Consider the following 20,665-nt stretch of genomic DNA (forward strand, 5'->3'; position numbering starts at 1 on the left):
ACGAAAATTGTGACACGAGAATTTTATATATAAGATACTAAAGTCCATGGGACTGTGATATCTCTCTAGCTTATAGGGTTGTCTAACCAGAGTTTCTCGCTTATGGAGGTTGTCCGTCGGGCCCTAACAATGACTCTCGCTTGTCTTGGCAGACTGTTATTAAACTGGGACTGGGATTAAATTCAACAATATAACCACAAAATAGGACAGTCCGAGGATTCTAAACGACAATTATTACTACAATCGTTTAAAGGGGAAACGGTATAGTAAACCAAAAGCAAGATAAAATGTACGAATAAAAAATTGCATTAACCGTGTGTTTCTGAGATCGAAATTCCCGTTTAAAACATGTTATCTTTGTCAATGATAATGACAGAGATATGTTAAACACTTGACATTGGCCCAATCCGATGAGGGAGAGCCATAAACAAGAAACAGAACAGAACAGAGATATGTTTCATACAGATATTTTAGTCTCAGAAACACACGGTTAATATTTTAATTTGTAATATTTGATTAGCTCCAGCATTCATCAAATCGGAACACAAAAATTAAAAATAATAATGGCGACTAAGAATGAAACTAAAAAAAATAAACAAAATAATGAAACAAAAATTACTTTAAATTCTATGTAGTATTTTTTAATGTCGAAGGGTTTACAATAAAACAAACTAAGCTGAGAATATTTTATTTATTCTTAAAATATCAAAATACGATTACTTAAAAAATAAAACAATTAATTAAATAATATAACCTCTAAATTCCAAAATAAAGTCTAGATGTTTGTAAATTCTGTATATTATGTAAAAATAATCATGTATTTACTGTACATTAGATAGGAAAAAAAAACTACATCTCATAAATACTTTTTCGAACTAGCAACACTTACATCAATTTTCTATACGAATACACGAAGCAACTACTGCAAAAATTTTTCTAAGATTCCAATAGATTTTTTATATTTTCTTTTCTACTTTTCCAAAGCAACTTATTACGTCGCAAAATTTTTAATCGAGTTGTGTCTTTTGTTTGAATATTGTTAAAATAATTTGTGTATAAAGCTCAAATGACCTCTATCATTACGTATTTATAAAACAAAACATGTATTTCTGACTGGCCAACTACAATTTAAAACCAAAGAGTTCGTTTAATTTTTTTTTAAATTTAGAATTCTTAAAACCAAATTGTCTTTGGCCAGTTTATTTTTTGTGTCTATTTTCTGCCAGTGTAAAAATCGGCTTTATAATGTCTGTGCTGTTTAGTATGCGTGGTTGGCAACAAAAAGACCGGCTTCGGCCCCCACACCTGTAACTGATCCAGCCACATATTTGCCCTGCGATGCCTGTCCGTTAGCCTGGAATTAAAGAAAACGCATTGTTGAAAAACAATAGGTAGATATATATCTTTTATTCATTATATGAGTATTTTTCTTACAATTATTATCAATGTGTATTTCCAACCTAGTTTTAATTTTTCGTCTATTTCATACAAAATATTATGATTTAAATGTGCCTTTTAATATAATTAGTTTAAAATGTGCATTTAAGAAACGTGCTATAAATTTTCTGCAGGCGTTTCAACGTTTTAAACGGCTTCTACAATTTGAAATTCCTTTTGATTTTGTCTAGTTAAGAAATTTGAGAACTTAGCTTTCGGGTTTTATATCATATTTAAGTCAGATTACTTTATTGACTCACCTTAATTTTAGCAGACGTCGCATAGTAAATACCTCAGCAGTCAGGGAATAGGAAAACTATGATACTACTACTACTTCTACAACACAGCACATATTTTGAATAACAAGAAAACTGCTAACACAAGAGTTATGGTTAAGATTGTCTTCTATTTAATGACTTCTTTTATATAAAAATAGTTTAATGCGCCTATTAAAATAAATTATTTAAAGTGCAAATCTAAGAAACATGCTATAAAATTTAAACAGGCGTTTTAACATTTCATAATATCTTTAGGACAGTTATTTTTTAAATATACACAAGGGAAATCTTTATTCAATGTATCAAAATATGTGCCATAAAAACTACTGTTAATCTACAATTACTAAAGCAAGGTTAACACAGATACACAAATGAAAATGCAATATTTCAATATTTTTTTTAATAAAAAAGAAACAAAGGTTAGTAGTGCTCAATATTAGTGACAAATACAAAATAGGATACACTCATTGACTTTAAATCATTCAGTCTTAAAAGGAGGGTGAAATTGTATTTTACTCGATTACAATGAGTTTTCATTACCAAAAAACTTATACATAAACATATTTCGTTCTCTCATTCTTCAGCCAAATAAAAGAGAAAACATGTTTTCGTATAAGTGTATCATTGGAAATGTTTTCCGTTAATTTTGTTCAGACAATGAGTATATTTGGTTAAATACAAATGCAAGTTCTAATGACAGATATAAAATATTCCAATTGTATATAAAATAAACTGTAATAAATTATATATTTGAAAACTGTCAGAATAATAAACTAATTACAGGAAATTGTAAATTCGATTGCGGACTTACCTTGTAAATAATTTTATATATTTCTTAAAGATTTTTTTTTAAATTTAAATATTGATTCATAATCATAATTTTATTTTATCCATGTTATAAATATCTTGATTAAATTTTTTTGTTTGCACTATACGTATTATATATTTTAAACTTAACATATGTAGAAGAAAAAATCTTTTAAGCAATATCATGCAATAGAATAAAATGCAAAATTAGATAAGACTGTGCATTCAAAAATAACAAAGTTTTTTAAATAGTTGGAAGAACTAGTAGATTAAAAATGCTTAAAATTCGGCAGCCATTTTGTTTTAATACGCGTGCGATTTGACGAAATTAGATTTGGAAGCTGCAAGAGATGGGATCGATCCGGCGACGTATTTCCCGCTGGCCGCCAGCCCGTTCGCCTGTTTACGTTCCAAAACCATTGTATTGGCATCCAGAATAAATTCTTTGGTTTTAAATAGATTTATTATTAAGTTAAACTTAAAAATGTATGCGTTTAAGATGTGATATTTTAAATTTTAAAATACTGTATTTTTACCGATAGATGGCGTTATTTAAAATATTATTACTTCTTAATTTTATAAATGCGAATGTTTGTTAGAAGGTATCTTTAGAACGGCTCAACGGATTTCGATGAAATTTGACACAGATCAAGAACATAGTCTGGAAGATCACATAGGATAATTATGTTTTTTTTTAATTCCTGGCCGTTTGAAAATTCTTGATATTTTTACCGACAGATGGCGCTATTCCTAAATTTGCTAACATTTCATAAATGTTGAAATGACATTATTTAAAATATCACATCTTAAAACAATGATAAATTAGTAAAACATATAAAGCTATCTACATCTACAATACACAAAAGCACAAACACTAAGAACTATGCAAAACAAAAGAAACATGCAAAATAAATAATACAATACCTGAAAATCATAATAGATGGCGTTATAAGATAGTTCACTCTTTGAAAACTTCCATTATCAATTTATTAAGAATCGTTTTTATTACTCTTGTAAGTAATTAATTTATTTTACCCTCTTCGTATTGTAATGACGTCCATCCCCTACCTAACCTACCCTGTACAGTATGTTACCTTGGCTCTCTTGAGCAGCTCCTGTTGACCAACAGGCACGTTCTCGGGCTTTCCACCCCACGCACGAAGCACCGACGCCTGCAGAGCACGCCCGTAGCTGAAGGTCAGCGCCCACGGCTTCTTCATGTCCACAGAGTTGATGGCATTCAGGTTAACAGACGCCTCCTCTTCCGATTGACCACCAGACAGGAATGTGATGCCTGAAAATGGTTATCAAGCTATGACGTCATTTCTATTGCAGTTCCGAATTATCTTTAAAATGTGACGTCATACGAAGATATGACGAATGTCATGCTTGGAACTGTTCACTGCGGGTTGACTTCACACATATCTTTGAATTTCTTTGCAGATATATGCAGGTTGCATCACGATGTTTTCCATCACCGTAAGAACGTCAAACCTGGATTTCTAGATTCCAACAACATAACTCAAGACTATGGACCTCAATTCGGCGCAGTCCTGACAACTCTTTCACTTCTACATTAATACATCAAACCGAACAAGTCGGTTTTAGATGTATTTATTACCGTTCTTGATATAGTAAATATTAGTAATAGTATATTTACCGGGAACAGCAGCAGGCACGGTACGCAGCAGTGCTGTGACTGTGGCGCGTCCAATGTCCATGGGAGTGTAGGTCTTCTTGCAGGACTGGCCCGCAGTCACCTGACACAACACAAGCAACTTACAAGCTTATACTACCAGGGTTTCATGACTTAATATGGTAATAAAGGTATTTAATACTTCGAATTATTTGACGTTATGTATCTTATTAGAGTTTTAAGTCTGATTTTCAATCTATATATATATAAAATTCAATTGCTGTTCGTTAGTCTCGCTAAAACTCGAGAACGGCTGAACGGATTCATCTTATGTTGATCTTGAAATGTTCGTGCAGGTCTAGGGAAGGTTTAAAAGGTGAGATAAATTCGAATAATTGCCGGGAATTAATTAAGTTTCATTTCATTCCACGCGGACGGAGTCGCGGGCGACAGCTAGTATGTGTGTAATATGTTACATTATCGAATTACCCAAGACTGACACATTCGACAAATCTCTTATCAGCTTATAGTATTAAATGTAATTGACTGAAGGCTGATAAAATCCTTTATATTCACCGCACTCACAAACATATAATTTTAACTTTAATTTAGTATTTAGTTAATGGCTAATTTTAGTTTTTTCTATATTTACTTATGAAATGTACTAGGCGTTCATAACTCACCATGTTAGGTTTGAGCAGTGTACCCTCAAGGTAGACGTGGTGGTCGCTGAGCGCCTTGTACACGGCCGCGAGCACAATCTCAGTCACCTTCTGAGCGCGGTCCAAGTCGTGTTCACCTAAATTAAGATAAAATTAAAATAACAAGCAGAAATCACGGTGTAAACGATATTCTCTTTATACTTCGCTCTCTTTCACTCCACTGATTTTTTATTTTTCTTCTCTTTCGTTAAAATGTGACTAAAATTAAGTGTCATCTTAGGCTCGTTTTATTAGAAAAAGTACTTAGAGATTGAATTATACACAAAACATGACAAGAAATCTACGTTAGTTTCCCTTAGACCTACCAGGACCACATAACTTTGGCCTACTATCCCTGTATAAAACATATTGCTGTCTCTGTTTTGTATATAATGAGAGGGATGACGATATGTTTTATACGCTTTGCATCTGAGTTCCTGGTAGCATAACTCACCATCAGGCAACACCTCAGGCTCCACAATGGGTACGATGCGCTGGCTCTGGCAGATGGAGGCATAACGAGCGAGCACATTAGCATTCTCCATGATGGCCTGGTAGGAAGGAGTGTTGCGGGCAATCTTCAGCACGCAACGCCACTTGGCGAAGTGACAACCGTCCTTCTTATATTGAGCACAACGCTGTGCCAGATCATCAAGACCTGTGAAACGAAGAAATTAATTAACAAATAGGGATCAACGATGTTTAGTCATCCATTTTACTATAGATCTTACTAATATTATAAATAGGAATGTTTAAATGGATGGATGGATAAGGGTCTAGCTGCAATTTGGCATAGATGTAGAACATTGTCTGGAAGAATACATAGGCAACTAAATTAGTTATTTTTAATACCGCGCGGACGGAACCGCGGGCGACAGCTAGTCTAAAATAATCATAGTAACATCTCAAGGACTGTTTACATGTTGACGGTTAAAAGAAAATTCCATTTGATATCTCGTTTAAGTCAATTTAACTTCATCCAATTGTTTTAGGGGAGACGTATCAACAACTAGATAAGGGTGTCAAAGTCGAGCTGTAAACAAGACAATGTGACCTCGGATTTATCAATACCTATGTTGTAATAATACACTGATTATATAATTATAGCTTTACGCCCGTCGTTCCCTGATATCTTACTAATATTATAAAATAATATCGTCAGTTACAATAGTTGCTAGTTACCTTGTGTGGTGCACTCGTCTTCGGATCCGAACAGTGGGACCACACCCTTATCGACCTTGATGCCGGGGATGATTCCGCGCTTCTCCAGCAGAGATACCAGCGGGGTACCATCATCAGCCTTCTGGTACAACGTCTCGTGGAACAGGATCACGCCAGAGATGTTCTCAGACACCGCCTTGGAGACGGAATATTTTTATTTTACTATTTACTACTAGATGGATGTATGGATGGATGTTATTTTGAAGGTATCTTAAGAACGGCTGTATGGATCTCGCTGAAATTCGGCATACATGTAGAACATAGTCTGGAAGAACACATAGGTTACTTATTAAGTTTTTTTTTTAATTCCTCGTGGACGGAATCGATGGCTACAGCTAGTTGCAAATATAAAATAAACTAGCCTAGTACTACTAGACCATAATATCAGCTGATGTAAGTAATGTGAAAAAAAAATGATTGATTACTCTAAAGTTCGCGTGTTGAAACGTAAATCGACTAAGGTAACTCACCGGGTCGGTGCTGAAGAGCATTTGACGGTACTTGCGGCGATTCTCCTCGGTGTTTTCAACTCCAATGTCTTGGAGACGCTTGCCCATCGTACCTGATAAAAAAAAAAATAAGCATATGTTTGATTTAGAAGCCAAAAAAAAATTGATTTTTTTATCTTTCCCCTTACAAAGCAGTTGGCGTTTGTAGTAAACGCTTTATATTTGTAAGTCTTTTCATATATCTTAGCAACTCAAAGTCATCATCGTGCTGCACAACGCCCCCCCCTAGCATCCTCAAAACTGTGTTCTGCACAGGGGTGCAATTAAAGTACCAAGCCGCTAAGATATTTGGAAATACTATACGATTTTTTTAATGGCGCTGGGATCATGAAAGGCAATTAATTTTCTATGCCTCACACAGACTAATAAGGCAATTCGAAGTGGATTTATTAAATCCATCTTACCAGTCGATTCATCAGCAGCCAGGATACCCTTGCCGGGAGCGACGATCGCCTGCGCGATCTTCTTCAGCTCCTCCTGCACCTCGGGAGTTGGGTATTGGAAGTAGGTAGACATGGTGCCTGTAACAACAATGAAGGAATAAGCATCTATAGTCCACGGAATTTGATTTGGCACGCCAGGAATTAGTTACTCCACTGTGTGACGTGCCAACTTGTCTAGTATACTTTGAACTAAAAAGTTCTAAAAAGATTTTAGAAAAATCTTTCAAACTACAAGAACTTTTAGATTATAGTTTATGTATGTCTAGAATAAAAAACGTTAGGCTATTTATAAGTTAACACTCACAGATAAAGAAATTTAAACCTAGTGATCGGATCAACTGCAAACTCAATACTGGCAATATAGAAAACAGTTTACTTAAAAAAGAAAAAAATTATGAAATAAGGTCATCCTTATCTTCGGAGACTCATTGGCCGTGTTTCCATTACTATATTTTTATTAAATCTTGTCGTCTCATTATTTTTAAAGAGACTGACAGAGACAACATTATGTTTTTGAACGAGTGTTTTGTAAAGCCATTATATTTATAGATACGTTATCATTTAAATAAAATTAAATAACATGTTATGTTAATTTGACAAATTTTTACATCATCGTGGGTGTGTCCTTACGGAGGTGTGTATCAAAATTATTGATAAAATGATACCGGTTTTGGAATACGCGTCAGCAAAAGGAATTAAAACGTCATATTACTAAATATTGCATCAGTTTGGCTGATTATTTTGATAGTAAAAGATATTCGTCTACTCGTCGTGATATGTGGACTCAATACGACTGCACTGACAAGCCGAAGACAGGACGTGGAGGCAGCTGGTCGACACAGCCGTAAATGCATATCAAGACGAGCACGACCTTCAGTAATGAAGTATGCGAAGAAGAATAAGAAAAGAAATAGTAATTGTAGGCATGGAAAAACATTAGTCTGTTTGGAAGCTTTCGTGGTCACTAGTAAAAATTGTGGCTATACAATGGGGATTAAATTCTGGATGTTTGTTAGAAGGTATCTCCAGAAGGGCTGCATAAATCTAGCTGAAATTTAGCATAGATGTAGAAAATAGTATGGAAGATCTTATAGGCTACTAATTAAGTTTTTTTTAATTCTGCGCGGACGGAATCGCGGGCGAGTGCTAGTGTTATAATAAATTAAGTACTACCTTTGGTTCCAAATCCTGCCTTCCATCCCGACTCGGGCGGGCCCTTTTTACCCTTTTTTTTAGGTGGCATTTTTTATATTTTATGTAAAAACACTTAAAAATTTAATTATTTACAAAAACTCGACATTATAAAACTTAAATACAAAATCTTACCATAAAATTGACATGCGTGTCAAACTCGATTTGTTTCGAAAAAAAAAGTTTAAATTTGGAAAACATAAACACATAATCTATGGACACGGCGACGTGCGAAAAGTCATGTTGACAGTGACTATCAAAATTTCATTATATTTTTTACACTATAAATACGAATCTTATTGTTTGTTCGTTACCTTTCGGGTCTACATAATTTGAATCATTTTAACATTTTTAACTTTTTGAAGCTGCTAAAAATGAATGCGCAACCTAACAAAACCACGAGCTATAGCTAGATATGCCTATCAGTGCTTTAATTTCCTAACTTGAAACTTACCGTGGGTTTCTGAGACCCTATCTGCATTTAAATCGAATGACGATATGTTTAATAAAGAGATTTTGGTCTCAGAAACTAACGACTATTGTTATGGAGACTCGTTAATTCCAACCAATTCAGACCCAAAATAGGGTTTTTTTCATATCTCGAGAGTTCTTCAAATTCTAATAAGACTGATGAGGCAAAAAATTATATATACAATGAGTCTGTATGTGTTTTTTAATACAAAAAAAATAATGAAGACATTAATTTTTAAGTAAAGATCAAAAAAATTAAGAAGTAACTAATCTTCACTTGGAACCCCCGTAGTCTTAAAAAGTAAAAGGCATATTGAATTGGTACACCTATGAACGTTAATATGTTTGAATATTGAACCAAGTCATGGCACACACATCTTGTCATGTAGGTTACTTCATGACGCAGTTAACTAATTCTAGGTAAAAGAGAAGCACCTAGGTATTTATTTCACGTAATCTATATTTATTTTCGTACTATCTATTTTGAAATTAAGATCTTGACTTTATATTGAGGTTAAGGTGACCTTCAAAGGTCAATGAAAGTAAGTCGTAGCGATCATTTCATTGAAAATAAAGATGTTAATGTATTTCGCATTGAAATTACTTTACAATTTTTGGAGCAGTACCAAGAAATCATGGTAAAATGCTTTGTACACGTAACATATTTATATTTATAATAAGTGCGACGTATTTCTAAAAGATTTATTTCATACCATATTATATCAAAAGCTGATTTTGTAAAACAAATCAATAAGTACGGTTTGTAAGCGAATTTTATTTAATGAGAGTTCTAGGTAACAAATATCCTGGTCGATAATTATACTAGTAATTGTGATGTAATTTTTATACAAAATTTCGCGATGCATAAATAAAACTAAATAAAACAATAAAGCTTAAACAATTTGATGAATAAAATAGTAAATGAATATGACCTTAACGTATAAATATGAACGCAAACATATTACATAAAATGTCATGAAAGCTAACCTAAACAACGTAAATTCTTTCTCAACATCGAATAAATGCAAATAGCGCTGTTTATGAGTTAAAAAAGTGTTGTAACTTACTTTATAATTAAAGATTTTCAGCAGGTATTATAACAGACACTCCCGAACTACTCTTCGACACAAACTGTCAAATTCTTGAACCAAGCTTAGGACACGAACAAAGGTCATTTGAAGGACTAAAGATAAGTTATGTTGTGCTGTTTTACCGACATCACGCAACTGAAATCAGCGCCATCTATAGCAAACATTAGTAATTATTAGTTTTGCTTTGGATTCACTGAAAAGTTTGTTTCTTTTAATATTCCCTAGATGGCACTTCAACCAATTTTTTTTTTCAATTTTACTACATCGACAAGTACAAAAGTGGCATAGTTTATCCATAATGCATATTTTTTTAATTAAACACAGAACACACAGAATTCAATGAAAAACTAACTTGTAATTAACAAATTATTACAATGACTTATTATGAATACCACAATCGGTGACATGATGGTAGCAAAGCCAGAGGTTAAATCCGATAAGTGTTTTATTATTTTTATCTTTACCCACGGACGTATTATTAACTTGTTAAGAAAGTTTAATAATTGCACTTTTATAAACGAGTAACAGACTACATTAAAGTAGTGGAGTGTAATATTTCTATGCTATCAACAATTTTAAATTGAACACAATATTATGCTTTCAATTGTCTTAACAAAACCAAACGTAGACAATTGCTACCACTTTATTTTTAAATTATTGGTCCATCAATATTCTGCAGACTGGATTGTTTATTTAAAGCTCTGAAACATTTCGTATATTTCCTAGGTTAGGCAAACAATAATTGTTCTATTCGTTCTTTGAATCTGAGGCTAATCTTCGATACATAAAATCTCATTAAGCTGTTTCGTGTGTTCTTAATTTGGTGGTAAATATGTATAATTTGGGGGCAATAACTTTAATTAACAACATCCTGTACATTGTAAAAATATTTATCTAAGTGAATATTTGTTATCTTTTTTGTATTTTATAATCGTTTTATATAATCAGTTACGCGTCTAGTGGATTGCGGTGCGGTTGTGTCGAATTAAAACAATTGTTTTGTGCAAAATAAACTAAAAAGTAAAGTAAGTTTGCTTTAAATAGTGGATAGAGATGCTCTATATAGATATTTATGGATAAAACGACCAATAAAGGGCCTTTTAAAACGTAACTAAAGTAACTAAAAAACATAGGATAAGCTGCTAATGCTAATGATTAGTTTATTACTGTCAAAGATATTATTCCAATGAATCTACACGAAATCCTTCCTCTAACCGTTGGTTTCGGAGATCTAAATCTCTGTATAAAACATATCATCTTTCATTTGATGTTTTTAACGAGGATTTTAGCATCAGAAACCCACTGTAACTTCTGTAATTTACATAGATAAGACTGATGCTTAAAGCTTAACATTTTCCACTAAACATACGAGTAAGAGTTTCTGATTTTACTTACTGAATGTTAACAGAATGACAACTTATTTCTCATACCCGGATCCAAGTCTTCAAGAGGAACTGAAGAAGACGGCAGAAGCGATAGTTGTTCCCGGTAAAGGTATCCTCGCTGTTGACGAGTCTAATGGTAAGTTTTTTTTATTAATACACTAGCGGTCTGAATTAGTAAAAAACTTAATTAGTAGCCTACGTGTTCTTCCAGGCTGTGTTCTATATCTATGCCAAATTTCATAGAGATCTATTGAGCCGTTCTGGAGATACCTTCTAAGAAACCATCCGTCCATTCGTTTATCCATCCATCTAAACATTTGCATTTATAATATTAGTAAGATAGATTCAATGCCTCTAAGAGTTTTATATTGAATCGGAATTTTCTACAAGACTTTTCTTTTAATACATAATCTTGTAACTATTTCAACTAAGTTTTATTTTTAGAGGGAATCGGTAAACTCTTGGCATCAGTTGGATTAGAAAACACAGAAAATAACCGGAGAAGGTATCGGCAGCTTCTTTTTACTACTGACGATGTAAGTAAAACATTACTAATCTAGAATCTTTGGAACGACGTACTTTCGTTACAAAGTCCAGTATCAGATTGAATAGTGAGGGGACACAAACGTCGAGATTTTACTAAAGCTAGTGTTGGTTCAATACACTGCGACATTTTCGGATTTTCTTCCTAATATTACCTAGTTATAAACACGAGTTTCCACTTCCGAAACACTTATTAAAAACATATTACGATCCCTCTCATTATCTTTGAAGATAAAAAGAGATAACAATATGCTTTAATACATCTGTTTTTGTTGTAAAAACTCACGACAACATAAAAGACTAGCTGTCCGACTGACTCCGGAATTAAAAACAAACATGATTAGTAACCTATGGGTTCTTCCAGACTATGTTATACATCTATGACAAATTTTATCAAGAACCGTTCAGCCGTTCTGGAGATACCTTCAAACATCAATCCATCTAAACATTCGTATTTATAATATTAATAAGATTTATAAAATCGTCAATGTATTTGCAGTTCCTTTCATGATGAAGATGTCTTTAGGCGTTGATAATCACCTCCGTTTTACCTCCTCCTTTAAAAAAAGTAGTAGTAAACATTATTTTCATAATAAATAATTTTTATACCACAATAAAGACTAGGATCTCATAAGCTCCATTGTTTATTTCCCCTCTAGGAATTAATTTGAACCCTCGTTAAGCAAGAATACGCAGTATATTGAGGTCAGAAAATAAAAAATAACTTTCCTTAATATTAGACGATGCGTCGGGAAATGTGATATAGGATAACACGTAAAATATGGGACAGGAAAAATTTTGATTAGGGATATAACGTATTACTGTGGGTTTTCACTGTTTACATAAGTCTCAAACATATAAGCGTGACGTTTGAAATTGACTTTTTGAAAAAATATAGAATAAAATAGCTGTCGCCCGCGACTCTTAATTAGTAGCCTATGTGTTCTTCCAGACAGTTCAATATGTATGGCAAATATCATCGCGATTCGTTCCGCCGTTCTTGATATATCTATAACATCCATCCATTTTACTTTCCCATTATAATATTTGCAAAATTTGTAAGTTTATTTGCGTTTTTCAGGTTTTATCAGAGAATATATCAGCGGTAATATTATTTGATGAAACAGTGTATCAAAAAACCGACGATGGAACACCCTTTATTGATTTATTAAAACAAAAGAACATCATACCTGGAATTAAAGTGGATAAAGATGTAGTGCCGCTTTATCTGTCTGAAGATGAAGTGACAACTCAAGGTATGTACAAGAAATACAAGTATCCTGCGACTTCTATCGCTTATTGCGGCTGTAAATCATTGTTGTGAACGTAACAAAAAGATATCTGTAATTTCATTCATTATCGTTTTAATAAAATAACCTAAAAAAATCAACATATCAAATAAAAACCTTAAATATCAATAATTTACGTTTATGATTATTTGCTATTGTAAATGTACAGGCGTTTTCATATGTACTAGGCTAAATTGAAAAGGATATTTGATATTATTTATGATAATTATTTTAAACGAACGACTTCTCTAGGTCTCGATGATCTCGCTCAGCGTTGTGCTGTATACAAGAAACTAGGATGTCGCTTCGCTAAATGGCGTTGTCCACTAAAGATTGGGGAACATACACCTTCAGTGCAAGCAATACAAGACACCGCACAAGTTCTTGCTCGGTACGCCTCCATCTGCCAAAGTCAAGGATTAGTACCTATTGTCGAACCTGATGTTCTTTTAGACGGTAAGTTAATAATAATTTTCATGTTTTTGTCATAAATTTACAAATGCACAACACAGATCCGTTGCTGTCCTTCGCGTTGAGCAGCAAATAGTGATGAAAATAATAAAAGATCCATGTTACACATTATAAATATTCCTTATTAGCAAATGTTGCAACATGATATACAAGTGCTGCAATTTTTTTAATAGGCGCATATTCTTCTTAGTAAATAAATTTCTAAAGGTATTTTAAAATCTCGATCTTCGTCTGTCTCTTTCATTATTTTTGTTTTTATAGGAAACCATGATATTGTGAGAACACAGAAGGTAACAGAAGTGGCACTGGCAGCGTTGTATAAATCATTGAATGATCATCATGTGTTCTTGGAGGGAACATTGATTAAACCGAATATGGTAATTAGATATGTAAACTAGCTGTCGCCTGCGACTCCGTCTGCACAAGACTAAAAAAAAACTTTATTGGTAGCCTATATTCTTCCAGAGTATGTTCTACATCTATGCCAAATTTCATCAAAATCCGTTAAGCCGATCCGGAGATACCTTCAAACAAACATCTAAACATTCGCTTTTATAATATTAGTAAGAAATAAGATTAAAATTTATACAAATTTGTATAGTCATTCACTAAATCGACTCTACGATTTTTTTCCCTTGAATCCGTTCAATGTGAATTCGATCGGCAAAATAATATAATATATTAGTGAATAATTTAATTTAAATCATCACAGGTAACTCCTGGACAAGGATGTCCGAAGAGGAACACTCCAGAAGAAATAGGAACAGCCACAGTCACAGCTTTGCTTCGAGGAGTACCGGCCGCAGTTCCAGGTTAGAATTAAGCCGATACGGACAATATTTACACTGTCGAAAATGCTACCGATTTCTTCCCTGAGTTATCCGTGTATAGCAGCCTTTACGGTTACTTAGTAGATTTAATATGAGAGGAATTCTTGAATCATTATTAAATTTCTATAGTGCCAGTATTAAAAAATACAAACTAAATAAAAACCTCTTCCTTTTTTATGTCGGTTAAAAATACAGGATGAGGCAAACGGGAGTAGTAATAATGAAACTACTTGACTTACACAGATTTATATTTATTTTTTTAAAATATATGGTTTAATTTATTGCTACAGCACGCTGTGTACACTTTTAAATATTAATCAAACAGCATTGGAGTGCATTATGAATAAAAAACGATGCTTTTAGTAAATTGCACGGCGTTATACATTTATACTAACCCATTAAAATATAAAATTGCACTTGTACATATCTGCGAAGAATATCAAATATATGTGTAAAGGCAACCTACCCCACCCCTAACTTATGGTAGGATCTGGGCCCCTCAGTGGGAACGTATATAGTGAGCTGATGATGATGAGTAATATACTGACTGATATTTTCATTACGTCAAACCTGAATAAGTGAGAATCACCGTCTTCGGACTCTCGCTTACCCAGGTTTGACTATACTCCTTTTATTACTAAAGACAATTTGCCCCCTTCTGTTATAAAAAAAACATACGATTCTTAAACCCATAACCATTTCTCTTGGCACTGATTGTAGGCATCGTATTCCTCTCCGGTGGTCAATCTGAAGATGAAGCAACTGTCAACTTGAATGCCATCAATAACGTCCAGCTGAAAAAACCCTGGGCGCTTACGTTTAGCTATGGACGAGCGCTGCAGGCTTCTGTATGGAAGACTTGGGGAGGGAAAGACGAGAATATCAAGCAAGCTCAAATGGAACTGCTTAAGAGAGCTAGGGTAAGCTTAAAGTTATACAAGATGTAGTAGAAATGCTGCTAAATTCAGTTTAGTCAATTTCTTGATTGTGCCTTTCCCTTTGGAGACTAATCTCTAATGTGCCCTAAGGCAGTGCCCAGTAAAACCTTTTTTTATGTGGTGTATATGGTCGGTGGCTCAGGGGTTAAGCACTTGACTTAACGTCTGCAGATCCTGGGTTCGAATCCCGCCGTGCAACAATGTGTTTTTCGTTTTAAATATGCACATTTATCCGACATTCTTACGGTGAAGAAAGACATCGTGGTGCTGCACATATCTGCAAATAAATTAAAAGATATGTGTGAAGTCAATCCGAATGAGCCAGCGTTGGCCTAGTCACCCCTAACTTAGAGTAGGTTCCGAGTCCCTCAGTGGAGACGTATAGGTTAAAGGTTTGAAGATGCGTTGCGATTTTCACCTCATTGAACATTGTCATAAGTAGGAAAATAACTTGAATTGTCCCTTCGTCAATAAATTGTGCTTGTTTTAATATCTTAATTATTTGTCCAGGCTAATGGATTGGCGTCTGTCGGCAAATATCAACCGGGCGACATCACAACCGTTGCTGGTGACAGCTCTAATTACAGCAAGAACCATAAATATTAGATAAAGCTTGTGTTACACAAAGAGATCGCAAAAATGTGTTTCAAATAAATTCGAAAAAAAAAATAAAAAAAAAGAATAAATAGTATCCTATGTCCATCTCCATGCTGTAAGCTACTTCCTCACCAATTTTCAACCATATCGGTAAAGCCGTTCTTGAGTTAGTTACACTATTTATAAAAATAGTGTAACTAATACGACTTTCTTTTATATATGTATATACGATTGTTTTGATGGATGGATGTTTGTGTGAAGGTATCTCCAGAACGGCTGAATGGATCATGATGAAATTTGGCACAGATATAGAACATCTGGAAGAACACATAATAGGCTACTTACCTATTTTTTTTTTAATTTCTGCGCGGTCGGTGTCTCGGACAACTATTCTATCTATTCAAATGAAAATTAATATGTGTTTTTAATCAGATTGTGTTTATTAGTAATTTTAATGGACATAAATACTGCCATTTTTCAAGTTGCATGAATAAGTATATTCCAGTAATGGCCATATCATTGCATTCCCTAAATGACTAAAATCTATATCATAGTGTGTCATTCGGTTGTTACGAATAATTCGCGGGACTCAGGGATTTTTATATTAGTTCAATGGAAAATAATTTTACATTCAATGACTTTCAAAGAGAGCGAAAGAGATGACAGTATGTTTAAAACTCACAAAGAAATCAGTCGGCAAACTTATAAATCGAATGATTCAGACCAAAAGTGCATGAACTTAATTCCTACATACTAGTTTCGTTGTCGTCATAAATTTTCTTTATTCAATACTAGCTGTCGCTCGCGATGACGTCCACGGGTGATTGAAAAAAAAACATACTTAGTAGCCTATGTGTTCTTCCAGACTAAAATTTATGGATATCCGTTCTGCCTTTCTGGAGATATCTTTAAACAAACATCCATCCATGTAAACATTCGAACTTATAATATTAGTAAGATAAGATAAGATGGAATCTTAGTCATATTTTTTTATAACAAAAGAAACAAAGGTGTAAATGGTCAACTTAATTTGCCAAAAAAGATAAGTGACCTTTACTCACAGACATCCTACCTATAATTCACAGAGGAACGGACACACAGAAAAAGGATAATTTCTACTTATATCCTCTCATCTGTCAAATGTACATTCCCTTCCCATCTCTTAATGAGTTAAAAACTAGATTTGGTATATGTACTTTTTATTTTTTTATTCTACAAATCTTTATGGTATTAAACTGAAGGTATTAACCAGGTCTAAAAATATGATGAACATAAATATACACACAGAGTAGATACTACAGAGTCGACAGTTCAATCATTAGCGTGGTTACACATGCGGAGGGATGATGATGATATAAGCAAAAAAGTAATGAGATCGAATACAAGGGTAGAGGAAGACCATAAAAAGTATGGAATGACTGTGTGAAAGAGGATATGCGTAGGAAGGGGATAGACTCGGATATGACGGCTGATAGAGATGTATGGAGGAGTAGTACATACTGTGCCGACCCCCAATAGGGATAAGGGCAGGTTGATGATGATGATGATGATGTCAGTTCAATCATTGTATCTGAAGTAGCTACGAACTTCTATTAAAAAGGTTTTACACGTAATGTGTAAGTCAAGATTGCAGTACTCGGATCACGTGTGCCTTACTAGGCCATTTCACAAAGCTAGAGCCCACGCGTGCTTCGCATCTAAAGCTCAAAAGAGGTATTAACCCTGTGTGGTACAAGGCACAAGACGAAAGCGTTACCATAGGAATCCACCTCCATATTTGTATAGGTTAAAATAATCTTCAAGAGTAGATAGGAACATATTGTTAGTGTTCTTTTAATTTATATATTTCTATTTGTTCTTTTTACTACACAGTATTATAAGTAACCGAAAATAAAGCAGGAATAGAAAAAGTAATCATACGTCGTGTTTAAATATAATTGTACTGTTTATGGAAGACCAAGATCAAATAAATAAAAAGACATCCACTGTCTTCTTTTCATTTTGACTGAAATATATCAATACTAGCTGTCGCCCGCGACTCTGTCCGCGCGGAATTGAAAATAACGTGTTCTTCCAGACTATGTTCTACATCTGTGCTAAATTTCATCGAGATCCGTTAAGCCGTTCCGGAGATACCTTCAATCAAACATCCGTCTAAACATTCGCATTTAATTTTGTATTAATTCAGTTTCAACTTATGACTTGCACCATAAGATAATCCAGAACAAGCGCGATCAAGTAAGGGATGAACAAATCTACCTGAAAGATTTTTTCCTTACTTTTATGATACAAAAATATTTTCTATAAGTAAAATTTAGCCATCATAATGGTTATGTTGCCATAAACAATAGGAAAAGTACTAGCCTTATTGTTATTATTATAGTTTGACAAAAAAGAGTTAAAGCGAAGCTTTTTAATATAAAGTACGAGCTGTCGCCCGCAACGCCGTCCGCGCGGACGTAAAAAAAAACATAATAAGTTGCCTATGTGTTCTTCCAGACTATGTTCTACATCTATTCCAAATTTCTGAAAGATCCATGCAGCCGTTCTGGAGATACCTTCAAATAAACATCCATCCATCTAAACATTCGTTTAATTAAAACTCCGGAAGATAAAAAAAAAACAACGCCATACAACGAAGAGATTCTCCGATAGATTCTCATCTCTGACTACAATCAAGGTTGAAGAAATTCTGTTTATTTTTTTTTAAGGTCGGACATAATCTCTCACCCAGGAGGCTCGGGTTCGATTCCCGGTATCGGAATAGCTTTTAGGCGAGGTCGCGGACGAAAGCACGCTTGCCCGTGGCCTCGCCATGATGCGTAGGAGGAACAGAGGGGTTTAGTGGGTATGCTTCCCATCCGGAAGAGTATGCATAAAGCATTCCCCTCTGAAAAAAAGGTCGGACATAATCATAATCATGTTTCTCGTACAATCTAAATTAGCTATTAAAACCAGAATGGATCTAAGCTTTGTATTCCACAATTATTTCCTTATGCACTATTTTCCAAAATAAGGACAGTTTGAGATGAACTGTTTGCGTCATTTCATTGAAAAATTATGGTCTGGTATTACAAAATACGTACTTAACCTCCATTGAGCGTACAAAACAAGCCTGGACAACAGAAACAAATATTTATAAGTTTTAATAGAATACGTCAAACTGAGAATTAAGGAACACAATGAACGGAACAATGAATGAAAAGGAAAACACTATTGATATTATTTTAAATCTAGAGAGGTTGTCGAACTATAATATCTTAGTATTAGGCACAAAATCGATTTTAATAAAAACAATTGCTGCTGCTATCAAAAGTAAAGTTCATCTAAGGACAAACATCGACACTGAAGGCATCAGCCTATCCTAAGTTAAGGGTCACTAGGCCATAATCAAACACGCTGGCTAACACAGACTTCAGATATACCTTTGAATTTCTTCTCAGATATGTGCTGATTACATCACAATGTTTCCTTTCATCTTAAGGACGTCGGATAAATATTATCGACAGTATATGGCGGGATTCTAACTCAGAACCACCAAGAAAAACAGTTTTCCAAACAAGGGAATGATTAACTAAGCCGAGAGAGAAATACAAGAACTGATGTTGCGAGATAATAAATTACCTACGACGAAACAAAATACTGTTCAACTCCAAAAGAATTGCGCTTGCTTGCGTATATTTCTAACTTCCCTATTTTGTTGTATAAAGGGCAAGAATGAGATGAATTATCCTGTGATTCAGATGTCTATTACGTCATTATCAAATTGCGTAAGAGGTAAGTAATAATAAAACTTTGACCGCAAATTCTTAGTATAAAATCCTAACTCCACATCCCATTGACCATAACATCATCTACTGCTAAGTCGTCTACACCTTTGCTCTGTTAAATATATCATAATTAAAATGGTTTCAACTACGAGTTATTTAGTTATATTTCTAATTTTAATTGTTGGTTTTAAATGTAATATCATCAAAATTGATAATATATCAGGCGATGTAGATTTAGAAATTATTATCAAACCCAAAACGAATTTCAAAGAGGCTGGAAGAAGAGAAACAAAAGACGGGACTAATGAAGAGAAGTCGAACGAAAAACGTGGCAAAGATATTGCAACTTTTATCGGTAACTTTGTAAATGAATTACCTGACAATTTATTTGAAGATGAAAATAAAAATAGTGTAAAACCACAAAACGTAGAAAAAAACGAGGGATTGCCCAGTTTAAAGCCGAGAAGTGGTATCGTTTCCGGAATGTGTCCTTACGGTTATAAAAGAATTGGATTATATTGCTGGCCAATGAATGTTTAAAAAGATAAAAATAGAGGAATAAAAAAGATAAAACAAAAGACGATCAAATTTCGGATATCATGAATTTCTTGTCTAAATCGAATATTTAATGTTATGTTATTTAAAAAAAATATTAAAAATATTATTATAAAAAATTTCATTATTTTATTTTAATCCTATTTAATGCAACATTTTAGGCGTCCAATACCCTTAACAGTTCATCCGATTTTGACTAGTAATTTTTTACCTATTTTTTCTTCAGAGTATTAACTATAGTTTAGTTGATAGTTGTTTTTTTTTAGTTAGCGCAGAGTGTAATAATCGGGCATATTCTTCTTCCAGTGACTCTTCAGTCTTGAAGGTTGGCTGTTAACTTGGATTATACCTATAAGCTTTATTAATTAATGTAAGTCAAATTGCTTGCCGTTTGCGTGTTTGTCCATTTTTAAATATAGAATGTTAAGAATTTAATTACTTAACCAAAGTTTAAGTCGTGTTTTATTACGGTAAACATTGTAATAAATATTTAAGCCGTTTT

The 20,665-nt window shown here is 33.7% G+C and overlaps 2 protein-coding genes across 7 annotated transcripts; one reads left to right on the forward strand and one right to left on the reverse strand.

Annotated features, from left to right (window-relative positions):
* Positions 1–703: 703 nt before the first annotated feature.
* On the reverse strand, positions 704–9,869 carry LOC106117850 (fructose-bisphosphate aldolase). Of its 5 annotated transcripts, none has more exon segments than NM_001312726.1 (9): positions 704–1,354; positions 3,617–3,816; positions 4,183–4,282; positions 4,842–4,957; positions 5,314–5,517; positions 6,042–6,216; positions 6,551–6,642; positions 6,994–7,110; positions 9,762–9,833. In NM_001312726.1, coding segments are annotated over 8 exon segments (1,095 nt in total). In that variant the 5' UTR covers positions 7,106–7,110; positions 9,762–9,833; the 3' UTR covers positions 704–1,258.
* A 723-nt stretch (positions 9,870–10,592) lies between these two features.
* On the forward strand, positions 10,593–15,937 carry LOC106117623 (fructose-bisphosphate aldolase-like). Of its 2 annotated transcripts, none has more exons than XM_013312002.1 (9): positions 10,593–10,611; positions 11,194–11,306; positions 11,615–11,706; positions 12,795–12,969; positions 13,255–13,458; positions 13,735–13,850; positions 14,186–14,285; positions 15,024–15,223; positions 15,752–15,937. In XM_013312002.1, exons 2-9 carry the CDS (start codon positions 11,195–11,197, stop codon positions 15,845–15,847), a joined length of 1,095 nt encoding a protein of 364 aa, XP_013167456.1. In that variant the 5' UTR covers positions 10,593–10,611; position 11,194; the 3' UTR covers positions 15,848–15,937. The 2 variants fall into 2 exon arrangements, with proteins under 2 accessions (XP_013167456.1, XP_013167455.1); XM_013312001.1 differs by lacking the exon at positions 10,593–10,611 and adding an exon at positions 10,715–10,810 and having other exon boundaries at positions 15,752–15,936.
* Positions 15,938–20,665: the final 4,728 nt, after the last annotated feature.

The sequence above is a fragment of the Papilio xuthus genome, unplaced genomic scaffold, assembly GCF_000836235.2.
Source record: "Papilio xuthus unplaced genomic scaffold, Pxut_1.1 DF827679.1, whole genome shotgun sequence".
Classification (NCBI taxonomy): domain Eukaryota; kingdom Metazoa; phylum Arthropoda; class Insecta; order Lepidoptera; family Papilionidae; genus Papilio; species Papilio xuthus.

Coding starts and splice junctions, on each gene's coding strand:
- LOC106117850 (XM_013312328.1), bottom strand. CDS start 8,275: ATGCCACCTAAAAAAAAGGGTAAAAAGGGCCCGCCCGAGTCGGGATGG. Junction 4,958..5,313: donor GCCTGAGGTGTTGCCTGATG/GTGAGTTATGCT, acceptor ATCTTAATTTAG/GTGAACACGACTTGGACCGC. Junction 4,283..4,841: donor CACTGCTCAAACCTAACATG/GTGAGTTATGAA, acceptor GTGTTGTGTCAG/GTGACTGCGGGCCAGTCCTG.
- LOC106117623 (XM_013312002.1), top strand. CDS start 11,195: ATGACAACTTATTTCTCATACCCGGATCCAAGTCTTCAAGAGGAACTG. Junction 11,307..11,614: donor CGCTGTTGACGAGTCTAATG/GTAAGTTTTTTT, acceptor TTTTATTTTTAG/AGGGAATCGGTAAACTCTTG. Junction 12,970..13,254: donor AGATGAAGTGACAACTCAAG/GTATGTACAAGA, acceptor CGACTTCTCTAG/GTCTCGATGATCTCGCTCAG.